This window comes from Anguilla rostrata, chromosome 9 (genome assembly GCF_018555375.3).
Source record: "Anguilla rostrata isolate EN2019 chromosome 9, ASM1855537v3, whole genome shotgun sequence".
In the NCBI taxonomy this organism is placed as follows: Eukaryota; Metazoa; Chordata; class Actinopteri; order Anguilliformes; family Anguillidae; genus Anguilla; species Anguilla rostrata.
Window position 1 is genome coordinate 48,589,330 of NC_057941.1, and position 25,506 is coordinate 48,614,835.

At 46.4% G+C, this 25,506-nt stretch overlaps 2 protein-coding genes across 3 annotated transcripts; one reads left to right on the plus strand and one right to left on the minus strand.

Moving 5' to 3' along the window:
- Positions 1-264: 264 nt before the first annotated feature.
- On the minus strand, positions 265-20,049 carry LOC135264022 (C2 domain-containing protein 2). Of its 2 annotated transcripts, XM_064352591.1 has the most exons (15): positions 18,568-20,049; positions 17,556-17,651; positions 16,075-16,194; positions 13,142-13,243; positions 12,328-12,444; positions 10,782-10,899; positions 9,536-9,644; positions 9,200-9,264; positions 8,897-9,012; positions 8,279-8,447; positions 6,962-7,072; positions 6,449-6,576; positions 5,577-5,847; positions 4,651-4,687; positions 265-3,482 (listed from the first exon to the last, which is right to left on the minus strand). In XM_064352591.1, the coding sequence occupies exons 1-15, from the start codon at positions 18,844-18,846 to the stop codon at positions 3,245-3,247; spliced, it is 2,076 nt and encodes a 691-aa protein (XP_064208661.1). In that variant the 5' UTR covers positions 18,847-20,049; the 3' UTR covers positions 265-3,244. The 2 variants fall into 2 exon arrangements, with proteins under 2 accessions (XP_064208661.1, XP_064208662.1); XM_064352592.1 differs by lacking the exon at positions 4,651-4,687.
- A 172-nt stretch (positions 20,050-20,221) lies between these two features.
- Positions 20,222-22,147, plus strand: atg101 (autophagy related 101). Its single transcript, XM_064352594.1, has 2 exons — positions 20,222-20,820; positions 21,127-22,147. The coding sequence occupies exons 1-2, from the start codon at positions 20,569-20,571 to the stop codon at positions 21,529-21,531; spliced, it is 657 nt and encodes a 218-aa protein (XP_064208664.1). The 5' UTR covers positions 20,222-20,568; the 3' UTR covers positions 21,532-22,147.
- Positions 22,148-25,506: the final 3,359 nt, after the last annotated feature.

Consider the following 25,506-nt stretch of genomic DNA (forward strand, 5'->3'; position numbering starts at 1 on the left):
CGTGTTCATTAAAACCAATTAGCGACGATTGCGACTACCCTACCAACCGTGCAGTTTAGAGCACAGCATAGGCTACTGTTGTTCTGCCCGTGCTCTAGGACTCCAAGGCGTCACAATTCAAACCCAAATTTGCAAACTCCTTGAGAGATGATACGCTCTTACACAGCAAGGAAAAGGGAAAATAAAACTCGCATCGGACTGTTCACCTCTGGTAGTGCATGAGTTTTATTTCAGTGATACAAAATAAAAAACAAGGGCACAGGATCATGGTTATTCAGTCAATGTTTATTGCTCAAAATTATAATCCTGATATGTTAACTGGTGATAATCCCTGCATTGCCCTCACTGACAATCTATATTAAGAGGCATCATAGTTCCATTTATTAGATGGATCTGATGTGAATATAAAATGTCAGCAAGCAGTTTGATTATTTACAAGCCATCAGCACATTATACAAGTATGCATTTTTTAAGACTCATTTTAGGCTCAGAATTGAGTCTGCAAAATAAAAAAAATTCCCTCCAACACGCTCCCTGGATTTATAGAGCTTTTTATTTTTCCACTTTATAGATATAGCAGTTGCACCACAGTTCTTTGTCCAACTCTGTATTTATCAGTCCGGCGAGGGAAAATAAAAAATCTGAGCACTAGAAAATGCTACTGGCGCAAGCAAATATTAATCCACCAATGCTCAAATATAGCCCAATTAAAAAAAAAAAAATTTTTAAAAAAAAACTCTAAAAGGTGTTGTGGTAGTTAAACATTACATCAACTCACGGCATGCGATGAAGAAGCCATTTTTCACCAATACTGCATTGGACCTCAAACAGAGCTCTGTTGGTGAAGCAGATACTTCTTTCCCATTCAGGCGGAAGGCCTGGAAATCAACAAGTACTTTTTCTTTACTCCAAACAATGCACACTTCTCTATCTTTTAAAAAAAAAAAAACATTTTTTTTTTTTTTTTTTTTTTAAGATTTGAGATTTCTCAAAGCCATCCATGCAAAAGTTCTGTCAATTTCCACTCCTGGCTGCCTAATAATACATTTTTAAAAGCCTCAAGTCGTTTTACAACCGCAAGAGACGGTAAAACCGCAGTTATGAAGAGGCTGCAAAAGCCGAGGAAGCACAGCACAGCCAGCTTTCCCACTCATTTAAAAATAACAAAATGGCCGCACTCATGAAACGTCAGATAGCCCTCATGCTAGCTGCTAGCACTACGGTCGTAACCTCCATCAGTCTGCCAGTGCGTTGGCAACAAACCGGCTTTGAGTGCTGGGCTTTAAGGCTATGAGCTGAACTTATGATAGTAAATGGTAAATGGACTGCATTTATATAGCGCTTTTATCCAAAGCGCTTTACAATTGATGCCTCTCATTTTCCAGAGCAGTTAGGGGTTAGGGGTTAGGGGTTAGGTGTCTTGCTCAAGGACACTTCAACATGCCCAGGGCGGGGTTTGAACCGGCAACCCTCCGACTGCCAGACAAGCGGTCTTACCTCCTGAGCTTTGTCGCCCCCCACTATGATAGTGGATGGACTACTCTTATCTACGTAGTCTAATGTGCATCATGATTTTTGTGTGTGTATAGTTAGCAAATTCCTTGCTAGGCTCATTCAGGAAGAACAGTAGTATATAATCTGATGAACTGATATTTAGATGCAGTTTCTTGTGCTAAAAAAAAAAGTTTACCTGCATAGGAAAATAAATTTACAATCATAAAGGAAATAAATTTCTTTTTTTTTTTTAAAAAAAAACAATGTCATTCTGGTAAATTTTCAATTCCTCATACGTCTAAGCTCTTGAAACTTAAAAACTTAAAAACAAAAACAGTAGTCAATGAGGCGACTGCGGCTCGGGCGGGTCTCGACGTCCCAGCTCGACCGCCGCGCCTCCTGGTAGTGTTTCCTCCGTCCGAGGTTCGCCGGTGCCGCGCCGCAAACGCCACACCCCTTTACACAAAGCCGTAGTGTCGCGGGAAAAAGAAAACCCAGAAGAAAAATAAATCGACGGTAAACAGTTGCATAATTCTTTTTAAACGGAAACGTCTGCTGCTTCTTTTTTTTTTTTCTCTCTCTCACAAAGGCAAGAACACATTCACGGTGTAGATTTTGACCGCTTCCTCATTCTGCGTGAAGCGTGCTGCGATGCCGGTGTGCGATGGCTCTGCGGGAGTGTTTTTTTACATCTGCTTTTTACCTATTAAGCTTTATCTGGTGGGTGTGCGTCTCCTTTTTCATAGCACTGAATAGCTAGTTGGCTAAACGTAAGCGAGAACATCTCCACTGCAGTGGACATGTCTGCCTTGAGTGACTGCTCAGATTCTGGACTCGTAACTTAAGATGTAGTCTTCAGTATAAGGTCTTTTCACAGTAGCTGGATAAGTTATGCAGATAAATGTGATGGACTCTGAAGCACTAGCAGGTAAAAAAATAGTCGGATTCAAGTAGCTTATCCGAAGGGAATTAGCCATGCAACGCAATCAATTGGTCTCCCTTTGTCTTGACAGTACGCTCCCATTGCGATATACGCAGTACAGTCAATATAAACTAGATCTGCAATGCGTCCAGGACAAGCCTGGGTTAAAGTGAGAAAGAAACAAGTTTTGTTTGTCTCTTCAAAATGTGCAAAACCACTTTTTTTTGGTTCATCTTGGTCAACAACCGGCAACCCACCCCCCCAAGTCACAAAAAGCTGGTTATATTCAGGGGGGAAAAAACCTAGCATGGCCACCGCATTCCTTATAATAGGTTAGAAGGCCACAATTCTCATTAACTAAAAATAAACAAACGGTTGGAAATGTCCGTTGCCATTAGTTAAGCCGGTTATATCGTCATGGCCCCCGCGGCGCGTCCTCTTCCGGAAAAAAATCCAAACCGAGGTGGTGTCCACACCCATTCTCCATCGAGTACTTAAAGGGTCCTCTCCCTCTCTCTCGTAACCACCAGAGGGGGGCGAGGTCAGTGCAGAGGCCACACCCCTTCCTCAGGGCAAGGTTTGAGTCAGTGTACAGGCCACACCCCTTCCTCAGGGCAGGGGTGGGGTCAGTGCACAGGCCACACCCCTAACTCCAGGCAGGGGCGGGGTCAGTACAGAGGCCACACCCCTTCCACAGGGCAGGGACAGGGTCAGATCAGAGGCCACGCCCCTTCCTCAGGGCAGAGGCAGGGTCAGTGTAGAAGTCACTCCCCCTCCTCAGGGCAGGGGCGGAGCCTGGGCAGAGGCTGGCCACCCCCCCCTCACAGCTCAGGGCAGGGGCGGGGTCAGGCGTGCGGGTCGCCCGCTGAGCCGTTGGCTTTGCTCTTGCTCTTGGGGTGCAGCTTCCTGTTGATGATGCGGCTGAAGGTGGCGGTGCGGCGCTCCTTCTCCACGCCCGTCGGCTGCTCCAGGTACACCAGGTCGTTGTGCGACTGGCTCATGCCCGGGTCCTTCTGCTGGTGCCGGCGGCGGAAGAAGAGCTTGGCGCTCTTGCGCAGGAAGCTGCCTGTGGGGGCACGCAAAAGGGGGGGGTGGGTGGGGGGGGGGGTGCAGGGAGGGGGATGGGGGGGGGGGAAGTCAAGCTCAAACACGCAGGTGCTCCACACTGCATGCTAATGCACTGAAGGAATGGCTACACCTCTAACACGCACAGCCGTTCGAGCTCTCAGAACGACTCTCTCACATCAACATTACATTACATTACATGATACGCATTACATTACATTACATGATACGCATTACATTACATTACATGATAGGCATTACATTACATGTTAGGCATTTAGCAGACGAGCAACTTACACAACTTTTACACAGCATTTACACTGCATCCACTTATACAGCTGGATATACACTGAAGCAATGCAGGTTAAGTACCTTGCTCATGGGTACAACGGCAGTGTCCTACCCGGGGGAATCGAACCTGTGACCTTGAAGTTACGAGACCAGTTCCTTACCCTTTATGCTACACTTCCTCGACTATTCCCATCACAAATTGACTGTAAACAAATGTCCTCCACCTTCCTGCTCCTGGCATAGCTCTGCTGATATCAAATGTCACAGTGACCCCATTTAACCAGGAAAAGCAGTACAATATTATTGTGTGAGGGCAGCTCATAGTAATTACACGAATGAGGGCAAAACAAGGAAAGGAGTGAAGGGGACGAGACGAACGGGCGTCCTTTCAGACGGAAAACCCCGGTGAGACGGAACGGAGGGCTGCCAGCTCAACACCGGGGCTTCACCACTTTCGGCACCTGCGCGCGGATCTTTTAACTTCGCCGCGCAGCAACGCTATTTCGCTTCCTTGATGTTCGCTTGCAAAATTCAATCGGGATCATACCGGACAGACGTGACACATTTATTCAGACGAACAATAGAGGACAAAGTTCGCTTTTTACAAACGAGCCATAAAAGAACTCAAAGATCCAAGGCGGCTTCGGTTTGTAAGTGCCACTGGCCAATAATAAAACATTAAGCCGTGCTCCTTTTTACAAGTTAAAATAAAAGAAAAAAATTCAACTTTGGCAAAGCACAGGTGGACATAATCTAGGCTGGAGCCGCTGCTTGAGACCGCAATGATGATAAAATGAGGATAAATGATGTTAAATGTCGTGTGGCTAAGCGCATTGTTCGCTACTGAAACACTGGAGCTACTCAAGAGGGTAACTTACTGGGCCGGTAATACTGTCTGCTTAGCACAGGCTTCCTCTTAAGATGGCAAAAAAGAGAGTGAAAGGGAAAGGCAATGAGGGGGAAAGAAAGAAAGAATGAGAAGACATGAACAAGGAGGAAAATGGCAAGAGAGAGACAATGAAAAACGAACAGACACACCCCCCCACCGTCCCGTCCCGCCCCGCCCTCCCCCCTCTCCCTCCCCCAGTACATGCAGAAATGAGAGCTGCAGAACAGAGGAAACAGGCCACAGGCTAAAGGCTAGCGGTTCACACAGCGCTTCGCACAGAAGAGGTCCGGGATCGTCTGCTCATCCGCTGTTCCGTGCTGCTCTTTGTTCTGGAACTCCGGTCAATCCAGTTCTTCCACACACAGAGAGTTGGGAGTCCTCCGGGTGAGGGATGTTTGCGCACCGTTTGTTTGCTCATAACAAGGGGGGGGGGGGGGTCGGGTTACCTGCCCGGCTCTAAAGCTTTTCGACTCTGGCCCTAAGTTCTATGGCAGCGGTGACCAATCACGGGCCAGGAGTGCAGGGTTCCATTCAACCGATCACCGCACCCGCTGATGTCACTGATTAGTGCCCTCCCTCTCTGGCTGAAAGTGTGTTCATCAGTGAGATCAGCCAGTGTAGTGATTGGTTGGTTGGAATGAAAAGCTACATACAGTCAGCCCTCCATGGCACCACGATTGGACACCACTGTTCTACAAGGTCATGAGACAGATAGCAATAAGGAAACATGCAATCTTTCAGGATCATAAATATACCACTGAATAATCTGTATAAACTCACCACAAGAGCAAAACCTTTGGCCATACAGCCCAGCCCGATGTGTAGGCATCACTCAATCAATATATCTACATTAACTTCAGCCTACTGACTCACCTGGCTATCTGAGTGACACACAGCCCTGGGAGAGTAGCTCACCTTTACTCTTTTTGGAACCCGACTCCGAAATGCACAGGGACAGCGCGGACTTCTTGTCGGCGTCGGGGTCGTGATCCGATTGGCCGTCCCAGTTCTCCTCGGTCCCCGCCCCGTCGGGGCCCTCCCGGGGGCCCGCCAGGCTCGGGGCCTCGGTGGGGGCCCCCCCTGTGGCCCCCGAGGAGGCGGAGCTGGGGCCCTCGGTCATGGAGGCATCCATGGCAGCCGCGTATCCAGCCATCAGAGCCATCTCATCGTCCTGAGACAGAGGAGTCTGGAAGGGGGCGGGGATTTAAGGTGTGAGGTCACAATTATGTAATTAGAATGTTCTTAGCTGAACATTCTAATGCTGATGTCACAATCACTACTGGTAACTGAAAGCAACGGAGTTCTAGAACACTGACTTAGAATTCTGAGAAAACATTCCAAAAAACGACAAAGGGTTAAGTGGTTCACCCCACATCAGGGCCGGTGGCCAATTCCATTCCAAGTCGGCCAGTTTAGTAAATTGAAATTAGAATAGACTAAATTAAGTTTATCTATTCACTGGAGGAAAAAAAATCTTCATTGGACATCCATCACATCCTGCTCCCCCGCATTCATTTATCGAATTTCAATTATTCTACTGCACTGACTTGAATTGAAATGGAACCTTCCCAAAGATCTGTGCACTATTTAAGATTTGCAGTTTGGAAAACAAAAACCTGTGCATATTTTTCTGTTACAAGCAAAGAGTCCCTTCAAAATAAAAGTTTAAAAAAAAGAGAACATAACAATAATGATAAAAGTTGAGTCCTGGAAGCTCGCGTTGAACTGATACATGTGTTGTTGTGTGGTGTTGGTAGCAGCCCCTGTTCTCCGTATGCGTAGCGTACCTTAGCCACGCCCGAGATGATGATGGTGCTCTTCCTCACGGGGGACTTGAGCTTCTGCTTGGCCGACTCGTGGAGCTGGCGGATGGCGGCCTCGGCCACGGGGTCCGTCCCGTTCAGGATCAGGAGCTCTGCCAGCGGGGAGGAACGCCACCGTTACACGCTACGCGTGACATCACACGTCACGCTATTACATCACGGCTCTCATTTCATCTGGTGATGAAAGGTGACCTCACATAAAAGGTTATTCCCTTGAGAAATCTGATCATCCGATCCAGTTCCACAAGTCTGGTTTCATTCTTAGGGTTAGTAAGTTCATGCATCTAATCAGTCAATCAGCCAAAGGAAATGTTCAATCTTTCCATTTCATACAGGATTTAATGGACAGAACTGCATTCTCCTCATACCAGGGAAGAACAGAGCAAGATTAACCGCAAAATGAACCAGACAGTCATAGGGAACAGACAGATGGACAGATACAGACAGACCCACAGACACACACACACACGCACACACCTGTGTCTGAGGAGGACAGGGCCTTGCTGACTGTGGCTCCAGACACAGAGTGCTGCTCGGACACTCGTCTCCCAGACAGCTTGGATTTGGGCGGAGCCTTCAAGGGGGACTCTGGAACACAGCAGGGTCAGGGAAAAGGGGCGGGTCAGAGGGGTGACCAATCACACGCACGGGCCGGAATCACTCGACCTATCATCACGGGCTTCCAGGAAAAGGTCTCTACGGCAGCTCTCTCATCCACAGTGACACAATGAGGAAAAAATGTCAAGGCTTGTCAACGTCTCCCAATGCCTCTCAGAGTTTCCCTCTCACAACAAAACAAGCACCCACCGCATCAGACCAGACACATTAGAAGATGAAGACTTCATTAATAATTAATCACTCATTTATGAACCTAGCCTGAAAATACATCAGCGGCCCTTTCGCCCCTCTCCTTCACCGAGCGGCGAAACGTTAGCACGCCGTCGGTGAGCCAGTCAGCCAATCAGCAAATGGGGTAGAGGCCTGCAGCCAATTGGCCGCCTCCTCCAGGAGCACGCAGCCAAAAATACTTCCGTCCGGAGTCTAAAGGACATCTTGTGTCATATAGGAGGGTAATTTGATGAGTCGGGGGGAAATGGGAGCCGACTCGGGCAAAGCTTCCCACAGCCAGCGGCCTGCAATCCAAGAGGAGCCAGATGAGATCATTTCTTCAGCCTCCGCAGGGGTGAGTTACAGGAGTACGGGGCAAATCTGGGGTCAATTCCATGTCAAGTGGAAAAATTCAATTCAGAAAAGAACACTTGAATTCAGCTTTCTCGTTAATAAAAATCCTCATTGAACGTTATGGGAAATGTTTCAATCGTCAATGATTTCGATTCATTTCCTAAACAGACTGAATAAAGGAAGGCTTGCCACCACACTCATGTAGGTTCCCAGTTCAATGTCCGGGTTAAGAACATTTCCGAAAACGTATTGAATAGTTCCAATAAATCCAATTAAAAAAACCAATATCTCAATCACTAAAGTGACCACTACACAGTCTGCAGTCTAAGAAAGGTTGTGTCAATTTGCTTAAATTATTTCATTCAGGAATGTTTTAAGATATAAAACGAAGCATAAACCTGTTGGTGCTCTACCTTCTCCAGCATCTGTGAGGGACCATGTACCTTCTAGCTTTATTTTGTAAATAAAAACACTTTTACCAAACGATTCACTTCCTGAGTGTATGGGCCCTCCGTTATCTGCTCGGAAGTGACAGAACTGAAATGGAACCGTCCCGGACGCTGGTGGCGGGGTGGTGGGGTGGTGGGGGGGTGTGGCCTTTTTGGCCCGTACCTCCGTTGAGAGCGGCGGGCAGGGTCCGGCCCGGCTTGCTCTTGACCGCGGTGATGGTGGTGACCACGGTGCCGCAGGGCATGACCGTGCGGTCCATCTCCACCTTTTTGGTGAGGGCGGGGGTGGGGGTCTGCCAGGACCGCACCTCGCTGGGCTCCAGATACTTGAACTGGGGGTGAGGGGAAGGGGGGGGTAGCAGGATAGGATGTCACTTTTTGGAAAGCCCCAATGGGCACAATAGAGATAACATTACAGTCACTTGGCAGACACTCTTATCCAGAGTGATGAACAGTACTGGAGAACATCAGTGTTACTCTCAGGTATACAAACATGCCACATCACCAAGAGGCCCATTTACAATCACATAGTGCAATGCTATACTAACAAACAATTTGTATAGTAACAAAAAGAAAAGTTACTAATAGACAGATAACCTTACACAACTATACCATGGCACAAAGTGACTGCCAGAAATCTAATCAGACTTCCCACCTGGGTCAAATGTGAATGTGGAATTTAAATATTTAGGTGGGGGTACAATTTGGTAACACTCAGATCCCTGAGAATTTTCACAAAAACATGCTACTAGCCAAAACATTTATGAAACATGAAATTTACCTCAGTGGAGAGTGTCCCGGCCTCTTGGTCTTTATTCAAAAGTGCAAACGTCTGCTGTCCTTTGGGCTGTTTCTTAACGAGGTCAAAGGGCACGGAAACCTGGCCAATCAGGGCACCTGCCAGAGCGGAGAGAGGCGTTAGAGTCTTATCCTAAATACCTGACTAAAATAAATGAAACACTACACTCCTTTTCAGAAAGGGACTGACAAAGGCATTTCAGAATGGGATTGGAAGATGTTTTACTGGCTTGAGTCGTGACTGCGACAGGCGTTTGGAAAATTTGGAAGGTGCGGTTCGACTCACTCTCCTGCGGCTGCCCCTCGTCCAGGACCTGAATGATGAGCTCTTTTGATCGCCCGCTCAGCTCGCTGGGGGGAGAGAGGGAGAGAGAGAGAGAGAGATAAGCGGTGTCTGAGTACGCTTGTGGGCGAGCCCATCCATCTTCGCGCGCGAGGAGACTGCAGCAGCACCAGACACAGGCCTCCTCCTGCAAACGCTCCAAACGATAACTGGGGAAATGAAGTAACGAATGGGGCTGCTGAGTGGCTGATCCTGTTAAAGTGCTGTTCTAGTGTATGAAAGAGGGGTCACACGATCGTATATCAAACCCAGACCGCGTGACCGCGGCTCGACACTCACAAGATATAGGGCTGGTCCCAGGAGGGGCTGGAGGTGCCCCTGCACACGGACGTGGAGACCTTCTGGGGCGGGTCGTCCAGCTGGAGGACGCAGTATGGGTTTGTGCTGCCTGAAAGGACAGAGACCGTGTCAGCACCGGGGGCGGGGGGGGGGCAGGACAGGACAAACGAGACAACCACAGTCGCTAATAACCGCACCGGTAATGAGAAGAGGATGGGGGACCTGGGGGGGGGGGGGTGACCTCAATCCTTAATGAACTTGCATCAGCATGAGTCAGACCATCTCCGAAAAAGCTCGGCGGGACGGGCCAATTTGGCCGGAGTCCTCGCGGCGAATTTCATCAATAAGCTCGTTTCGGAGTTAAAGTGCACTTTGCTTTAATGTGGAAAAAGTAACTTAAAAAAAAAAAACTAAAACAAAAGAAGACGACACCTCAGCTGGAACCTGAGTGGCTGAGCTATGCCCTACGCGCTGACAGCGATTTGTTCGACCGCTCTCAAAACCAAAAAAAAAGGTAACGACGGTCCTGCCAGCCCACCGGAGGCCCAGACACGAACCAGGCTCCGGCCGGATTTATTAGCCCGCGGCTCGCGCGTTCACCCGTCAGCGGCTTCCTGTTTCCCGCCGACGGGGAACTTGGACCGCCCTTTCAGCTCGGCCCAAATTAAAGAAGTGCACTGCTGGAATCGACTCAAATTAAAAACCGGGCTGATTAGAAAGAACGCCGTCTTTGTGGTTCAGCAAAGATGAAAGGCGCACACAGCAGTGATTATGAGGAATTAAACCTGTCGCTGATTACAGCTCACGTGCACAGCTTGGAAACATTTAGCTATGCGTCGCACCGAACAGCGTTAAGACTGCCGCAGAAACGTGCTCCTCTGCGGTAAGGAATGCATTTGCCTGAATCTACTGATCCCCATGACTGAAGGGGCCCTAGAACACAGAACATCCTGAACACTACTGAACACAGGACATCTTGAACACTACAGAACAGAGAAAATCCTGAACACGAAAGAACGTGGAACACCCTAAACACGGGATCTCCAGAACATGGAACCTCCTGAACGCTACTGAACATGGAACCTCCTGAACGCTACTGACTGGAACTCTGAACATGAATGAGCCTCCTGAACACACTGACATGGACCTTGACATACTGAGGAACATTAAAGGTACGTAGTTGAGATGTTCAGGTAAGGTAATGTTCAGGTTTGACGCTGGTGAGTGAGGTGACTGCAGCACTGACCTGCAGCACCGTCCTCCTGCCCGCCCGTCACCCTGATGTTCTTCACCAGCAGCTTCCAGTCGTGTGCCCGGGGGGGCTTGGGTGGGGACGCCACCTGAGACGCCTTGGCCCGCGCGTCCTGGGGGGCGGGGGGGGGGGGGGAGAGACGGACACCTCAGCGAGCACACAAAACAAACCCTTCCCAAACCCTCGGCAGGTCAGGGGGGGAACCGGGCAAGCAGGTTTGTGAGACCAACCTCCTTAGTTTATTCTTATCCGGATCAACTGTTTTTATTGTGTACAGAACCAGGTCATGATAGCAGGATAACAATTCCAATGAAGTACCTCAGAGTTACAGAAACCAAGGGGACTTATCTTAAGAAAAAACCCGACAAAACTAATGGTATTTCAGACCAAAAAAAAAAGTTGCAACTTCAACCTTTTGGTTAGTACTCAGTGCTTCAGCGTTCAGTGTTTTCAATTTCTTGGGACACTTATCCAAGTTACGTCAGGTTGCGCTAGCTGACCCCAAAACGACCTCCCTGTTTTTGGCTTATTATTAGGTTTCACTCTGCCTGCCAGAAACGAACTCAATCCCACCGTCTCCCCATTTAAGCGACGGCACTGTGTTTGAGCAGCTTCTCTTGGGCAGCTCGGCCCTTGTTGTTCGTTGCAGAGTGGGCACTGCGGCTCAAAAAAAAAAACAAAAACAAAACACGGAGAACAATAGCACAGTGCATGCTGGGAAGCATTCACCCGCGCTCGCAGCCTTCCGCAGAACAAACACCGCCTTCACCGAGCCACAGCTACCATCATCCAGCTTGGGCGTGCCCTTGACTCTACCTTCTGCCCTGGCACTTCCCGATGCCCGATTGGCTCAGGTGTATCGCTTTGATTAAAAGGTAGGCGGTTGGCAGCGAGGGTGCGTGATTTATGCCGCATTTGAAGCGCTTGGTCGTTTGTTTTTACCTTTCTAACACGTAACGCTCGAGCCCTGTGCCCGGCCCAGCAGCCCTGACCAACTTCCTGTCCTTGAGCTCGCCTGTTTGCCAGTTCCTGTTTGAGCGCGATTATGTCATGCCACGTTACGGAGTGAAACCTTTTATCCACGCTACATATTCACCGATGAACTGCAATAATTCCCTCTCAGTTCCAGTTTATAAATCACAGCTTAAAACATACTGTTATCAATGAGGCCTTTTACAAAGCTTCGTTTTATCTCTTCTGCTTTTATCTCTTGTTTTGCTGTACTTCTCCTGTTTTATTGCTTTATTATAACCCATAGAAATTTTATAAGTCCTGTTGTGTGTTAACACTTTGTTTGTACCTCTGTAAAGCACTTTGTCCTACACACAGGTTGATTGTTGATTGGTTGAGACAGTAACACTGGGCAGTGCTGATTGGTGGAGGCTGTAGCACTTCGGAGTGTTGATTGGTTGAGACAGTAACACTGGAGAGTGTTGATTGGTTGAGACAGTAACACTGGGCAGTGTTGATTGGTTGAGACAGTAACACTGGAGAGTGTTGATTGGTTGAGACAGTAACACTGTGCAGTGTTGATTCTCACCTTCAGCTCTGCAGGCTGGGCAGGCCGGCTGCTCAGCAGTACTGAGGGGCGAGCTCCACACAGGACCTGCCGCAGTCTGTCCCTGATCTCAGACACGCTGGGGCCCACGACACCGCTCTGGAGCACAAACACACGCGTGTGAGGCATGTACACACACACATGCACATGTGCGTGCACACACGCATGCATGCGCGCACACACACTGCTACACCGCTCTGAAGCACAATGACAATAACACACGCATGTGCACAGAGATGTCAACATACACACAAACACACACGTGCATGCAGACACGCAGACACACATGCATGCACACACACATGCAGAGACGTGTACATACACACATGCATGCACACACATGCACACACACACACACACAGCGCTCTCTTCGGGCTGGCTGCACACACAGCTCTCTGCAGTCCTCCCCCTGAGCTGGACTCTAGATAAACGAGCTCAGCACTCAGCTGGACGGGAGCCACTGCAGTTAGCAGCAGTGCTATAGGCTAACACACACGCACACAAACACACACACACGCACATCCACACACCCATCAGTCCATGTCTGTCTGAACAGAGGTGACCCAAATACACACATCTGCCCTAAATTTCATACAAAAGACAAAGTGTCAATTTAAAAAGCGCTGATCACACTATGGGGTGACACTTCTGTGAGTGTGCGTGTGTGTGTGTGCGTGCCTGCCTGCCTGCCTGCGTGCGTGCGTGCGTGCGTGCGCGAGTGTGTGTGTGTGTGTGTGTGTGTGTGTGTGTAACATGGCGCTGCTCTTGCAGATGGCCGATCGGCTTCAGGACACACCTGCGTGTGGCTGGGCGTCAGCTGCAGATCCCACACCTCCAGGCTGGACAGCGTCCACGCCACCTGCACCTCCTCCGACACCTCCCGCATCTGCAGGTCCAGCTGCAGGGTGAAGGGAAACGCAGACACACACACACGCACATGCATGCACACACACATGCATGCACACACATATACACACACACACACACACGCATACACACACACACAAACAAACACACACACAGACACGCGCACGCACACACACACACACACACACTGCGTCAGTCCCACGCTGATAACAGGCCTGCAGTGCACACACATTCCCAGACGAGCCATAGCCACCGTATCCCTGAGTCACCCGGCTCCTTTTGAAACGTAAAGGTGAGCAAACAACAGGCTCGCCAGGGACCGGAGTCAGCCCCAGCTCCGCTCTTATCGCACCAGCACAACGCAGCACGCAGGAGCACTTCAAACAGACTGACCATTACACAAAAAAAACACCACTTCAAAATTACCGTAAACGTAACATATGGTGCTGCACTACAGAGCAGCGGGTACGTGAAACAAACTGGGACAAAAATCAGTTTTATTTCACAGAAATATCACAGAAATATGGAAAATAAATAAAGATAAATAAATAAAGTGTTGACCCATCCCACGCGCTAAGCTGCCAGGGCTGTAGCCCTGCAGAAGCTACGGTATTTAGCCGCTGCCCAACGGGGAAAAACAAAGGCCTGCGCTGAAGAAGCTGCTAGCTGGGCTGCATAGCTGCGGAACAACAAAAGCAGGCAGACCAGCGGACCGGTGCGCACACACACACACACACAAATAACACACACACACACACACGCATTGTACAAAGGGCTAAAGCACGGGGACTTTTCTGGCGTTAGTCACACGAGCGAAAAAAAAAAAACAGACTAAATATTTCCACAGTCCTGGGGTTTTCCAGATGGTATGTAGCTAAAGCTAAAGGGGAGACTGGCGGGGGGGGCGGGGGGGGGCGGGAGGTTAGGGTAAAACCAAACAAAAAACCCCTATCCACTCCATCCTGAAAACAAAACCAAAAGAGCTGAGGCACTGTACAAAACATGACTTCTGTCTAATCTCGGTCTCCCTTTCCCTTTCTCTCTCTCCCAGCCAATCTTAATTAGCGAGAGGCAACAAGCACCTTATTGGTTTAAAAATAAATAACCTTAATTCAGTCGGCTAATCCGGCAGCTAAGGCATGGGGATCCTCCTCAGGAGGCTAGCGTGTATAAATAAGGAAGCGATGACTGGGGCTAACCCAAAACAGGAGCCTGTCGGGTCAGGAGAAAGTGTTCTGACACCCCCCCCACCCACCCACCCATCTCCTCCCAAACACGCTGAAACGCCAAAAAACAATACCACTCCGGCTCCAAACCGCCAACCCGCATGTTCCGCACGCAAATAAAGAGCGAATCAGCGCGTCGGCCGTAACCCGGGGCAACCGCGCGGAGACCGTTCTGAAATCGCACGCGCCGGCGGCCTGTGCGCATCAGCACATATCGCTGAGCGGGTCGCCCCTCGTACAGACCGCTCTGCGCAGACGAGTTTAATCTTGTCTGAAAGGATTCCTGCAGAAGCACTCCAAGCGTTTTTCAGTTCAGTTCAGGAAGGGTTAGAGCCTGTTATGGGTTGCACAACAAAACGCCATCGATGTCAAGAATTCAAAAATATCAATTAAAAAAAAAATAGCACTAAAGATACTCGGGGGGGGGGGGGAGAAATGGATAGATGTATTGACCTCCTTTGAAGTTAGCTTCAAGGGCTTTTTTTCAGGAAGTGAACTATACACCCAGCTCCAGCAGAAATATCCTGCAATCTCTCTGCACCAAATTCCTTTGCGCTGAAGGATGAAAATGAAACGAAACGGTCGCCCTGCGGTTCCTGATACGATCACAGGAGCCGAGATGGAGGAAATTAATTAACCTTGACCAATGGCGGGGGGGAAGGGGGGGGGGGTGAGTAGACGAATCAGCCAATCAGGCAGAGAGAGGGCGGGGCCTAAGTGCAGCACTGTCCTGTCCCTGTCGCGGAGCCAAAAAAACACAGATTTTGGGACGGGAAGTCAGTGATGCAATCGTGCCTTCCGCGGTCTCGGGGAGGGGGGGGGTTTGCGGGGCGTCCCCGCAGAGCGAGGGGCCGCCCTTCTCGCCGCCGCGCGGTTGACGGCGATTTAAACGCGACCCCCGGGACAACGACCCCGCCCCCGAGGCCTCGCTATTTAACCCCGCCCGCGTGGAAGCATCAAACCTGTCGCCAAGCGCGTCACGTCCAGTAAATCACGCCTCCCACCAATAAAAACAAAGGACAGAAGTGCCCCGTCTCTGTAGCTCCACCCCTAGCACACCCCCCCCACCCCCAAGCTCTCTCACACAGACCGCCCTTTACCGTACTCCGCAAATACACTGTAGATGCAGCATTGTTTTGCCCAAGCAGCCAGCTTGTGCGAGGGATACTGGTTCTCAGACCAGTGAGCCACAACATCTCTAGCACAAAAGACAACATTATGTGTGTGTGTGTGTATGTGAGTCAGTGTGAGAGAGAGAGACAGAGAGCGAGAGAGAGAGAGGGAGGGAGGGAGGGAGGGAGGGAGGGAGAGAGAGAGCTGCTAGACAGCCAGTGGCGCTAGGACAATGGTACACTAAGACTCCAGAATGGTATACAAACAGCTGTGCAGGCCCACCGCGTTCTAGAAAACTCTACAAAGCTCTGCTAGCTGCAGATTAGCCGCAGAGCGCTCGGCTGTGCACACCGCTCTCAGCGCACTGGCAGAAGGAGGCCATTTCACATCGTGATTGCTAGCGGGCAGTAGCATCATCCGGTCAGACACATTTCGGGGAAAGGGGGGGGGGGGGTGAAAGAGAGCCCCAGGCGGCTGAACGGAGGGGGGATGGGGGGATGGGGGGGTGGGAGGGGGGCAGTACCTGCAGCTGAAGCGGAGAGATCTTGACGCTGTACCTCTGGGGGCCGGTGGACGAGGCTTCCGTGCGAGCCGCCGTGAAGGAGGCCTGCAGTTTCTCTCCCACCACCCGGCAGCGCACATTCTGCGGAGAGAGGCGCCCCCGCCCGCGTCAGCCTCTTTCTCTCAGCTGATCTGGGATCAGCCCTCCGCTGTCCCCCCCAACCTAGCTTTACACATTACCAGACCACAGGCCGAACTGATCCCAGACCTGTGCTTTTGCTCTAGGTGATTTGTGAGCAAGTGCAGGGCCTGGTTCTGAGATTCACTGAGCGTACCATGATGAAGGACACGGATCTGCTTAACTTCACCCTTCTCCTGCAGCCCACAGGGAGACGGGTCCACACACCCGCCAACGCTTTGTGTGTGTGTGTGTGTGTGTGTGTGCGTGCGTGTGCATCTTCTTGTGTGTGTACGTGAGTGCATCTTTGTGTGTGTGCGTGTGGGTTTGGGTCTGTGCCTGTGCGTGTGTGCTTGCAAGCATGCGCCTGTGTGCACGTGTCTGTGCGTGTGTGCGCATGCGTGCCTGTGCGTGTAAACAATCAGCTTGAAAGCAAAACCGTGAAGCGCAGAGGGGGTGTAAAAGGGGGGGGGGGGCATCATCCCTTCTCTGGCTTGTGCTGAGGTGTGCTGAGTCCAAGGGGAAGCCATGTAATCTCCTTGCAGTGAGAAGGCAATAAGCTCCTATTAATCATTCAAGGGGACACAGCACAAATCTCCCATTGTACAAGCCACTCAGGACAATACAGGCATCCAGCTTGTAAACGGACACGCCAGTTTTTTTTAAAAAAACAAATCCTTATATGGGACTTCTGATAGCCTGCTGTATCCACATATCAAATTGCCCAACTGAAAGGGCTCGGTGCTACCCAGCCATTGGGTTTTTGTCGTCATCCAAATCTGCCTGCGGGGAAAATCCCATTAAACTTAAACACGCAGTAAGACTGAGAACATTGCGCTACTGGAAAACCCATAAACGCAAAACCGACGCAGTTTGTTGTTACAAGGTGCTTAGACGTCGGTAAAGTTCATGGACATCGCGTGACTCAAGATATGTGCCAGAGCTCTACTGAAAAAAGATGAGACTGCATTAAACCAGAATAGCCCAGTCATTTGCATTTAATTAATTAATTAATTTCTCTACTTAGTAAAATGGGTGTATCGGAGACGAACAGTTCCACGGTGTAAATCAAAATGGTATGCACCAAAATATGCATGTTAAAAAGCAACATCGTGTTCAACAAGCCTTTACTTGACTCCCAATGTTATGAACACTAAAAACTGATCAGACAGGAGCAGTGCTGAGTCAATAAGACAGTCCTGACGCAACGTAAGCACGTAACAGCCAAGAAGACAAAATCCAGCAATGACATCCACTCACAACCCATCATCAGTAGTATCCCTACACAAGTCCCCCTGAACACAACGCTAGAACGATTAACTTACCTTCAACTCGGTGGATTTTCTAAAGCTTGACACGTGGCTGACCGCCAGATCGGAAGCCTGAACATCATCCTCTTCAAACGTTATCTGCACACCTCTCTGTATAATCAAAGCACGATGACATCTTGCTTTGAGTTAAGCGTAGGGTAGGAAGCACTGATTATTTTAGCAGGTTTAAATGCACTGCGGAGATCTTAGATAGATACTCGGCCTCTTAAGATTCCTCCAGTTAAAATTCTAGACTAAGCCATAAATCAAAATCAAGTTCACATAAACTGCTACTAAACACATACCACAGCTAACTGTCATAACGTCTTAAACTTCCTAAAGAATACGCAATTTAAAAAATTAAAATTCCTCTGTGATACACCCCCTGAAAACATTGGCTATTGAAAAAAACCTTGCAACAGTGCAATAGCTATGATGCCAAAACTCTGCCTCTTAAGCGCTAACATGTAACAGCAGCACAAATATGACAATATTGGCTAATTTATTACCAACTTCATGAGCTTCAAGGAAGTCTCGCCAGCAGCGCGCTGTCACGAGTTAAGTTAGATAGCCGACTAGCTAACGTTAGCCATTCCCAGTTCATTGCATTACGACTTCTTCACATTTCCTTAAAAAATTAAGCGGTTAAAGGTGTCGGTAGTTAAAAGATTCCCATTTACCCGCATCTAAGCAGGAAAAAACCGTAGACCAAAACTGGCTACAACTTTAACGTTAGCTTGTAGCTATATAAGGAAAACTGTTTGTAAACCAGCTAGATTATCAGCACATGACAGCAATTTCTTAATAAAAGTCACCTAAAACGTTTACAGTTAAGTTAGCTAACAGCTGCAGGGTAGTCACTGTTTTTTTTTTTTTTTTTAAATTTGGCAACAAACAAATAAACAAATAATTAAATAAATAATTCGTCCGCCTAGAGTTTACCAGACCAGTTAAATGAATTCCACACATAAATGATGTTACCGCATCCCAATTTAAATTAAGCATTTAGCTAGGTCCAAATCCTTACCGTGGGCTTCTTCGCTTCTTCGTTCAGGGCTCGAATCCAGGATTTTTTCCACTGACACCTCCAGCTTTTCAGTGACAGCGCCCAATTCAGCAGGGCGTCCGCTTCGTCCCAATTTCGGATTTCATGTTTACTAACGGTACCAGCTCGCAAATCGCCGAAAAAATATTGCACAAAATACACAAGCACCGTGACAACAGAAGCGATGAACAATGTGACCATACATAGCCACTGTAAACTGCTTAAATTAAAATATGCCAGGAAACTTTCTATGAAAGACATCTTTACTTTAGCTGACTAACCAGCACCCTTTTTAAAGTATAAAACATTGGTTCGCTCGCCGGTGAAATTCAACTTTGGTCTTTTGTTCCCTATAGTTAACAATAGCTAAAATGCACTCAAATCTAGCCCAAACAAAATAAGATTAAAAAGTGACAACTGCATAACTAGCATTACCCAACGCTAGTTAAACTCGGCTTGTTTGAATGAGATGGCTAGCACGAATGTAGTTGTTTAACAATCAATGCTAGCTTGATGGAGCTTAACTTGTCGATAACTCCAGTTCTTGCTCATTCAAGACGAGCAACCTAAATAGTCTTACGTATGAACCTGAACACAACACAAATGGTTTAGCTACATTAGCTAATAAGTTGAGATGACGCTTGCGAAGCGCCAGCTATAGGAATGCAAAACTGAATGAGGAAAACAGCTCGTCAGCGAGGGGGTATATTTGTCAGCCAAGTTGTCTAAATATTTGTAAACCTGTCTGAAAAACGGCCAACGTTCAATCAAGCTAGTTTATTTACCTGGCTAAATTAGCCAAATGGCTACATAATTACTACCGTGCGGGCCTGCAGCATTTTAACTAGTAGCCTACAACAGCGGATCCAACGCAGCATTGTCAAGATTTGCGACCTCCGTCGTTAACTCGTCGTTAGCTGGTGTCCGCTAGCTAGCTTGCTACCTAACTAAGCCCGGGTAGACTTCCTTGGGTAGTGTCGGCTGATTAACTAGCTACCGACACAGGCAACTACAAACTCGTCAACATGATCTGGTTTGCATAATCGAGCTATACGTAGTGGTTTTAAAATTCAAATAAAAATTCCTGGGAGGACCTCTGGACATCACTGGCGAATCTTGTGAATGAAAACTCCCGTCGCAGTCCGACTTCGCTCTCCCCGGTCACACAGCCACCGTGTGAAGTCTTCAAATGTGATCTATGTGGCAATGTGTAACTAGCACAGACTACGATTCCCAGAATGCATAGCATTTTCTTAAAGCGGCAACGACACATCCATTCCCAGAATGCATATTGACTTCTTAAAGAAGCAACGGCACATTTGTTGTGTGACCAGGCCAGAGTTACAGGAACGGCCCCAAAGACCCATTCACAGATAATTTTAGTCTACTTATTGCTTGGATATTATTGTTTGCTTGGTTTCAGCAGTGAGTTTATTTAGGTAGTCAACTATACTAAGGGTCGGGGTAAGAACAGCAATCAAAGTGGAGCAACCAGCATAAATTAAATAGCTATATTTTAGATCTCAGTAAGCAATGACTAAACCTTATAGTCAGAGTAAGGTCCTTGGTGCTTTCCGTATTTTTTTTTCTTGTGTTTACACATTTTGAGCCCCGCCCTTCAAAAACGACATTTTGACTGTCGTTGTAGCTATTATCTCTACGCACAGACTAACACGTCAGTTTGCGAAATAAATGTAGCACATATCGAACTGCTTATTTATATCGACGCAGATTAAGAGATCCTATCAAGCTAAAGTATCTAGCATTTGTGAAATATAGCTAGTCTGTTATATAGCCACACACATAGGCTAGCTAGCTAGTAAGTCACTACAAGTGTAGCTAGCTAGCTTGCCATTTATTTTGACATCCTTCGAGTGGGCATTTTTAAGAATAATATAGTGGTTTCCCTGACCCCACTGTGGCTAGTTGTAGTTAGCTGTTTCTCAAACTTCCTCCTGCGACTGCGAGGAATTAAATCACAATATGAACTGCCGTTCGGAAGTGTTGGAGGTGTCCGTGGAGGGGAGGCAGGTTGACGAGGCCATGTTGGCACTTCTGCATACGATTCTGCTGCATCGCAGCACCGGTAAATTTCACTACAAGAAAGAGGGCACATATTCCATAGGTACTGTTGGGACGCAGGATATTGACTGCGACTTCATCGATTTCACATTTGTTCGCGTGTCTTCCGAGGAGCTGGACAGAGCTATTAGAAAAGCAGTCGGGGAGTTCAAGGTAACTTGCGTCTAACATGTTTCAATTTAACATTACTACCTAGTACCTAATTTGGTCGTCTTGCTACAGAGTAGCAATACGATCGACGATTTCACGTTAGGGTAACTAAATGCGACACTTCTCAGCAATCCGTTTGAGAGTAAATTGAAACCACTAACGGCTGTAGTCCAGTTGGTGCTGGTCTGCATTCAAGTTGGCTTCTTTCCGATGGCTCGTCTGTCAACGTCGATTACGTTCTGTAGACATTTCTCATAAACGCTTGGTTTATTTAGCCTATGAGCATTAATTGATAATTATGATTTGCAGGAAGCTTTGGGGAACTCTGGGAGCGACGGAATGGGCCAGATTTCTTTGGAGTTCTACCAGAAAAAGAAGTCCCGCTGGCCTTTCTCAGACGAGTGCATCCCCTGGGAGGTCTGGAGCATCAAAGTAAACGTCGTCAACTTGGCCAACGAGCAGGAGAGGCAGATCTGCCGTGAGAAAGTTGGCGAGAAGTTGGGCGAGAAAGTCATTAACATTGTGGAGGTGATCAACCGCCACGAGTACCTGCCCAAGATGCCCACGCAGTCCGAGGTGGACAACGTGTTCGACACCAGTCTCAAAGATGTCCAACCGTACCTCTACAAGATCACCTATCAGATCACAGACTCACTCGGCACGTCAGTGAGCACTACCATGAGGAGACTCATCAAGGACACCTTGGCACTTTAGAAACCTGTGTGGAAGAGGGACTCCGTTTTACTGGTCGACGTAAAATATTTTACTCCTTGGTAGATTCGATGACTGATGTAGACTAGTTAGCCAGTATTTTTATTTTGGTAAATTCTTGACTTTATAGACACTGAGATGGGGCGCAAGTCCGGTGCCCCTTTGAACAAAGCAAATACGCGTAGTACAAATTTCAATATGCGAAATGTCTCTCGCTATTTGTAGTAGTAGCCTAGCAGTAGTAGTGTTTGTACAACGAAGCTCGGAAATTATCATTAAATCGATTACCCATTAAGGGTTAAAGCTGCAAATCTAGCACATCACGCTTTGGCAACAATTGATTCCTAAAGTGATTGAAAATAAAGTTGGCTACCTTTGATGATCATTGCTACTGTAACGTGACATTTGGAGTCAGTATAAAAGAAAGCATACTAATATATATTGTACAAATAAATTGAGTTGAAAATTAAGTCGATAACTTAAGCGCATAATAACAATACTGTATTTGTGAGATGGGGCATATCTTTAAATGCTGCAGGACATTTCTGATATATTTCTGCAATAAACGAAATGTATCTTTATGAAATTACAAAAATAAAAAATCTTTTGGATCCTCTAATGACAGGCATTTGTCTAACAAAAATTTAAGTGACTGATATATTGGGATAATAATGTAGAGATAATTTACTGAAAACCTATCAAGTGTAAATGATGGATTGTTTTAGAGGCACGTCGTCATTTCTCTGCACTAAAATGCATAAGGTGGAGACGATTATCTCATGCTGACAGTTCAATATTGGATATTTGTCCTAATTCAGATAAGAATATAGTACTTCTCCATCTATGTGTTGCTTTTGTTTCTCAGAGAGGGTCATTGCAGTTTGTGATTTAAAAAAAAATTTTTTTTTTGCTCCTCCTTTGACCTTGATTTCCCATGATTTCCAGTCTCTCGTATCCCCCAGAGCCTCATCAAAGCAGACGGAATTCCCAAATTCACTTCCTGATGTCCAGCCAAGAAATTTAGTCATTCCTGTTTAAGTGGCCGAAACAGTTAGGTGGGAAAAAAAACAACATCTCCGTGACCCGTGGCACTGACCATCTGCCACCGGGGGAGGACATTGTTTCCAGTTGCCTCTTGTGCGTTTTACATAATCACAGTTCGCCATTGTTTCCCGATCGCGCCAGCTCCGGAACACTTTGCGCAGAACTCGTCTCCGACGGACGCGCATGCGAGGGAGCCTTCAACCCACGAAGCGAGTTGCTTCACGCCTGGCGTGGCAGTGTTCAAATACTGTACAACAACGACTGCTCAGTTGCAGGATGTGTAATATGCAGCTAAAGGTCTTACTGTAGTTCACATGGGAAATTAATATTGCGAAAACTCTGGCATGACAATAGGCGCGGCAGCTCTGTCCTCTAGTTGGCTGCTAATGCAATATGCTTTCCAATACACTAAACCCGTTGACATAGTATCAGCTGAATTTTTTTTCTAGCAATTTTTAAAAATGTTAACAGATGTATTGTTAAGTTCATATTCAAAGTCCATTTTTATGAGTGCAGATAAATTCATTCCCAGGAACATGTACCTGTGAGTAATCATTTTTTTACATTATATGTAATGTAATGTAATCATTCTTATTCTCTGGAAATCAAAATCTTGAGATATAGCCACAAGTGCCAATCGAAGGTTTTAAATCTGTAATGGCATTAAGGATCTCAAGCATATAATTTAAATTGGATTTAAATGTAATATTATTTTAGCAATATGATCTGTTGCTATGCAATGATACACATTCTACAGAAATGAGATTTTTTTTTTCTTGTTTAACATTGGAAAAATAATGGATGTCTATGAGAAAATGGTTATTGGTTGGATAAATATTGACGAGTCCCTGGGGTGCTTATTGAAGTAATTACTATGTGGGAGCAAGTCTTGTGACTATTGGATGAATGGCCAATGAGTTATGACCATTAATGAGACAGGCCACACCCAATCTGAAATTAATTGGTTCACAGCTCCCATAGTTCCAATATAGCTGTCTTATAGTTACCAAGTATGGTTAGGCACAGTAATCCTATGTACCAAGTTTGGTGCAGATCGGTCAAAAAACAGAAAAGCAAATTAGCAAAAAATCCAATAGGGTCTATGGCAGATTTTTGAACGTTGACATGAATGTACAGGCGCTTCAAGGGAATACTCACACCAAAATTGGTGGGAATTGGGCAAAGGGTGTGGGAATTATAACCTTTATCCAGGGTATAACTTTGAACTTTAATTATAGCGCCCCCACGTGGCAGATTGAGGTGATATATCATTTTGTCTTTATTTCACACATTTGTAACGAGTGTGCCAAGTTTCAAGTCTCTTCGATTTAGCATCAGGCAAAACTTAGCAAATATGCAGATGAAAAAATAAAACCACAGATGAAAAATTATTACAAGGGTTTAACCCCCCTAACCACTAATTAGTGTTATGACATTTATATTATGTTCATATTTACATTTGCAATACATTTTAGAATTTAAGCAAATTATTACAATATAGCAGCTGGAGCTGGATGTTTTGGTCCTGAATAGCCTGCAGCTGTGTAAAATGCAGCCAGTATACTGTAATCAGAAAAATAAATTTGTGTTATTCTAAGCAGTTTTATCGTGGGACTTTTCTGAAGAGAGTAATTAAGGCTTTGAAGATCGGTACAACAGAGAATGTCAAAACAGCCACCGCAGTGGCTCACTTTATTTTAGTAACTAAGAAACCAAGAACAGTAGAAAAAAGCACTAACACAAAACTGATGCAGTTTGAAGCCACAATTTTGCAATCCATATTATTACAAATATTAAAGTTATTGCAGTGATACCACAGTAATACCAAAAAGATATAATCTTCAAAAACAGGGAGATTACAGTTAAAAAAAAACTGAACAAAGATCTTACAAATGCTGCTGCATACATCATATTAAACGTGTCCATTCTATGCATTCAATGTCTTACAATCTTTCAAAATATTCTAGAAACAGGTCAAAGAGTGATTTTTTAAATATATATATATATATATATATATATATATATATACACCTATCTTCAATCACAAATAATTGTATTAAGCAATGTAATATTTAATATGTGAAACATTTCCTGGAAATCTGACATGTTTATTTATGCAATTTCTTTTATGGATACCACGGTCATTTTAATGTTGTCATGGATGATACAGCATTTCAAATGTGGGACATTGGTATTAGCAGATCCAAACCAACAACTTCAGAGCAAAGTGTATTTAACCTGGGAAGGGGGAGGGGGGGGGGGGGGGGCAGGTCTAAGGGCGTGGCATGATATTAACAAATAAATTGATTTAAACCAACCTGACAACAAGAGCTAAAGTCACGATTTAAAAAAAAAAAAAAAACTAAACAGGCATGTTTAATACTGTTTAACCTTCAAGCTTTTGCCCAATTCTGCGAGTTTAAAAATAAAAAGGGACAAAAGAGGTGGTTCAAAATGGAGAACATGGCATGCCATGAGCACGCAATTAGACTGCTTTCAGGCCCCGCACCGGGTACCATAAATAATCTCAATCTGGTAAAAAGTGTCATTCACTTGTTCCTGAGGGGTTTAGACATACAGTACACAAGGTACTAACGCAGCACCCTCGTACTAAGTACTTACGCACCGAAGTACTGATACAGCACCCTTCAGTTGTGTGATATATTAAAATGGAGATAACAAGTACTTCTGTGTGCAAAACATTTGTAGTAATTACTTGAAACGATAAACTTCTACCATGCAACGCATACAGAGGAAAAAAACAATCCTTCCCCCACATTTCGTATAGGTTTGTTTCATCTTATACAGCCATGAATACAGTTTGATTTAAAAAAATCAATAAACAACACTACCTATGTATACAAACGCAATGTTTAAAGTGACACTGGCTTAGTCTGAAACAATGGAAAATAAATCTGGCTCTCATTTCTAAAA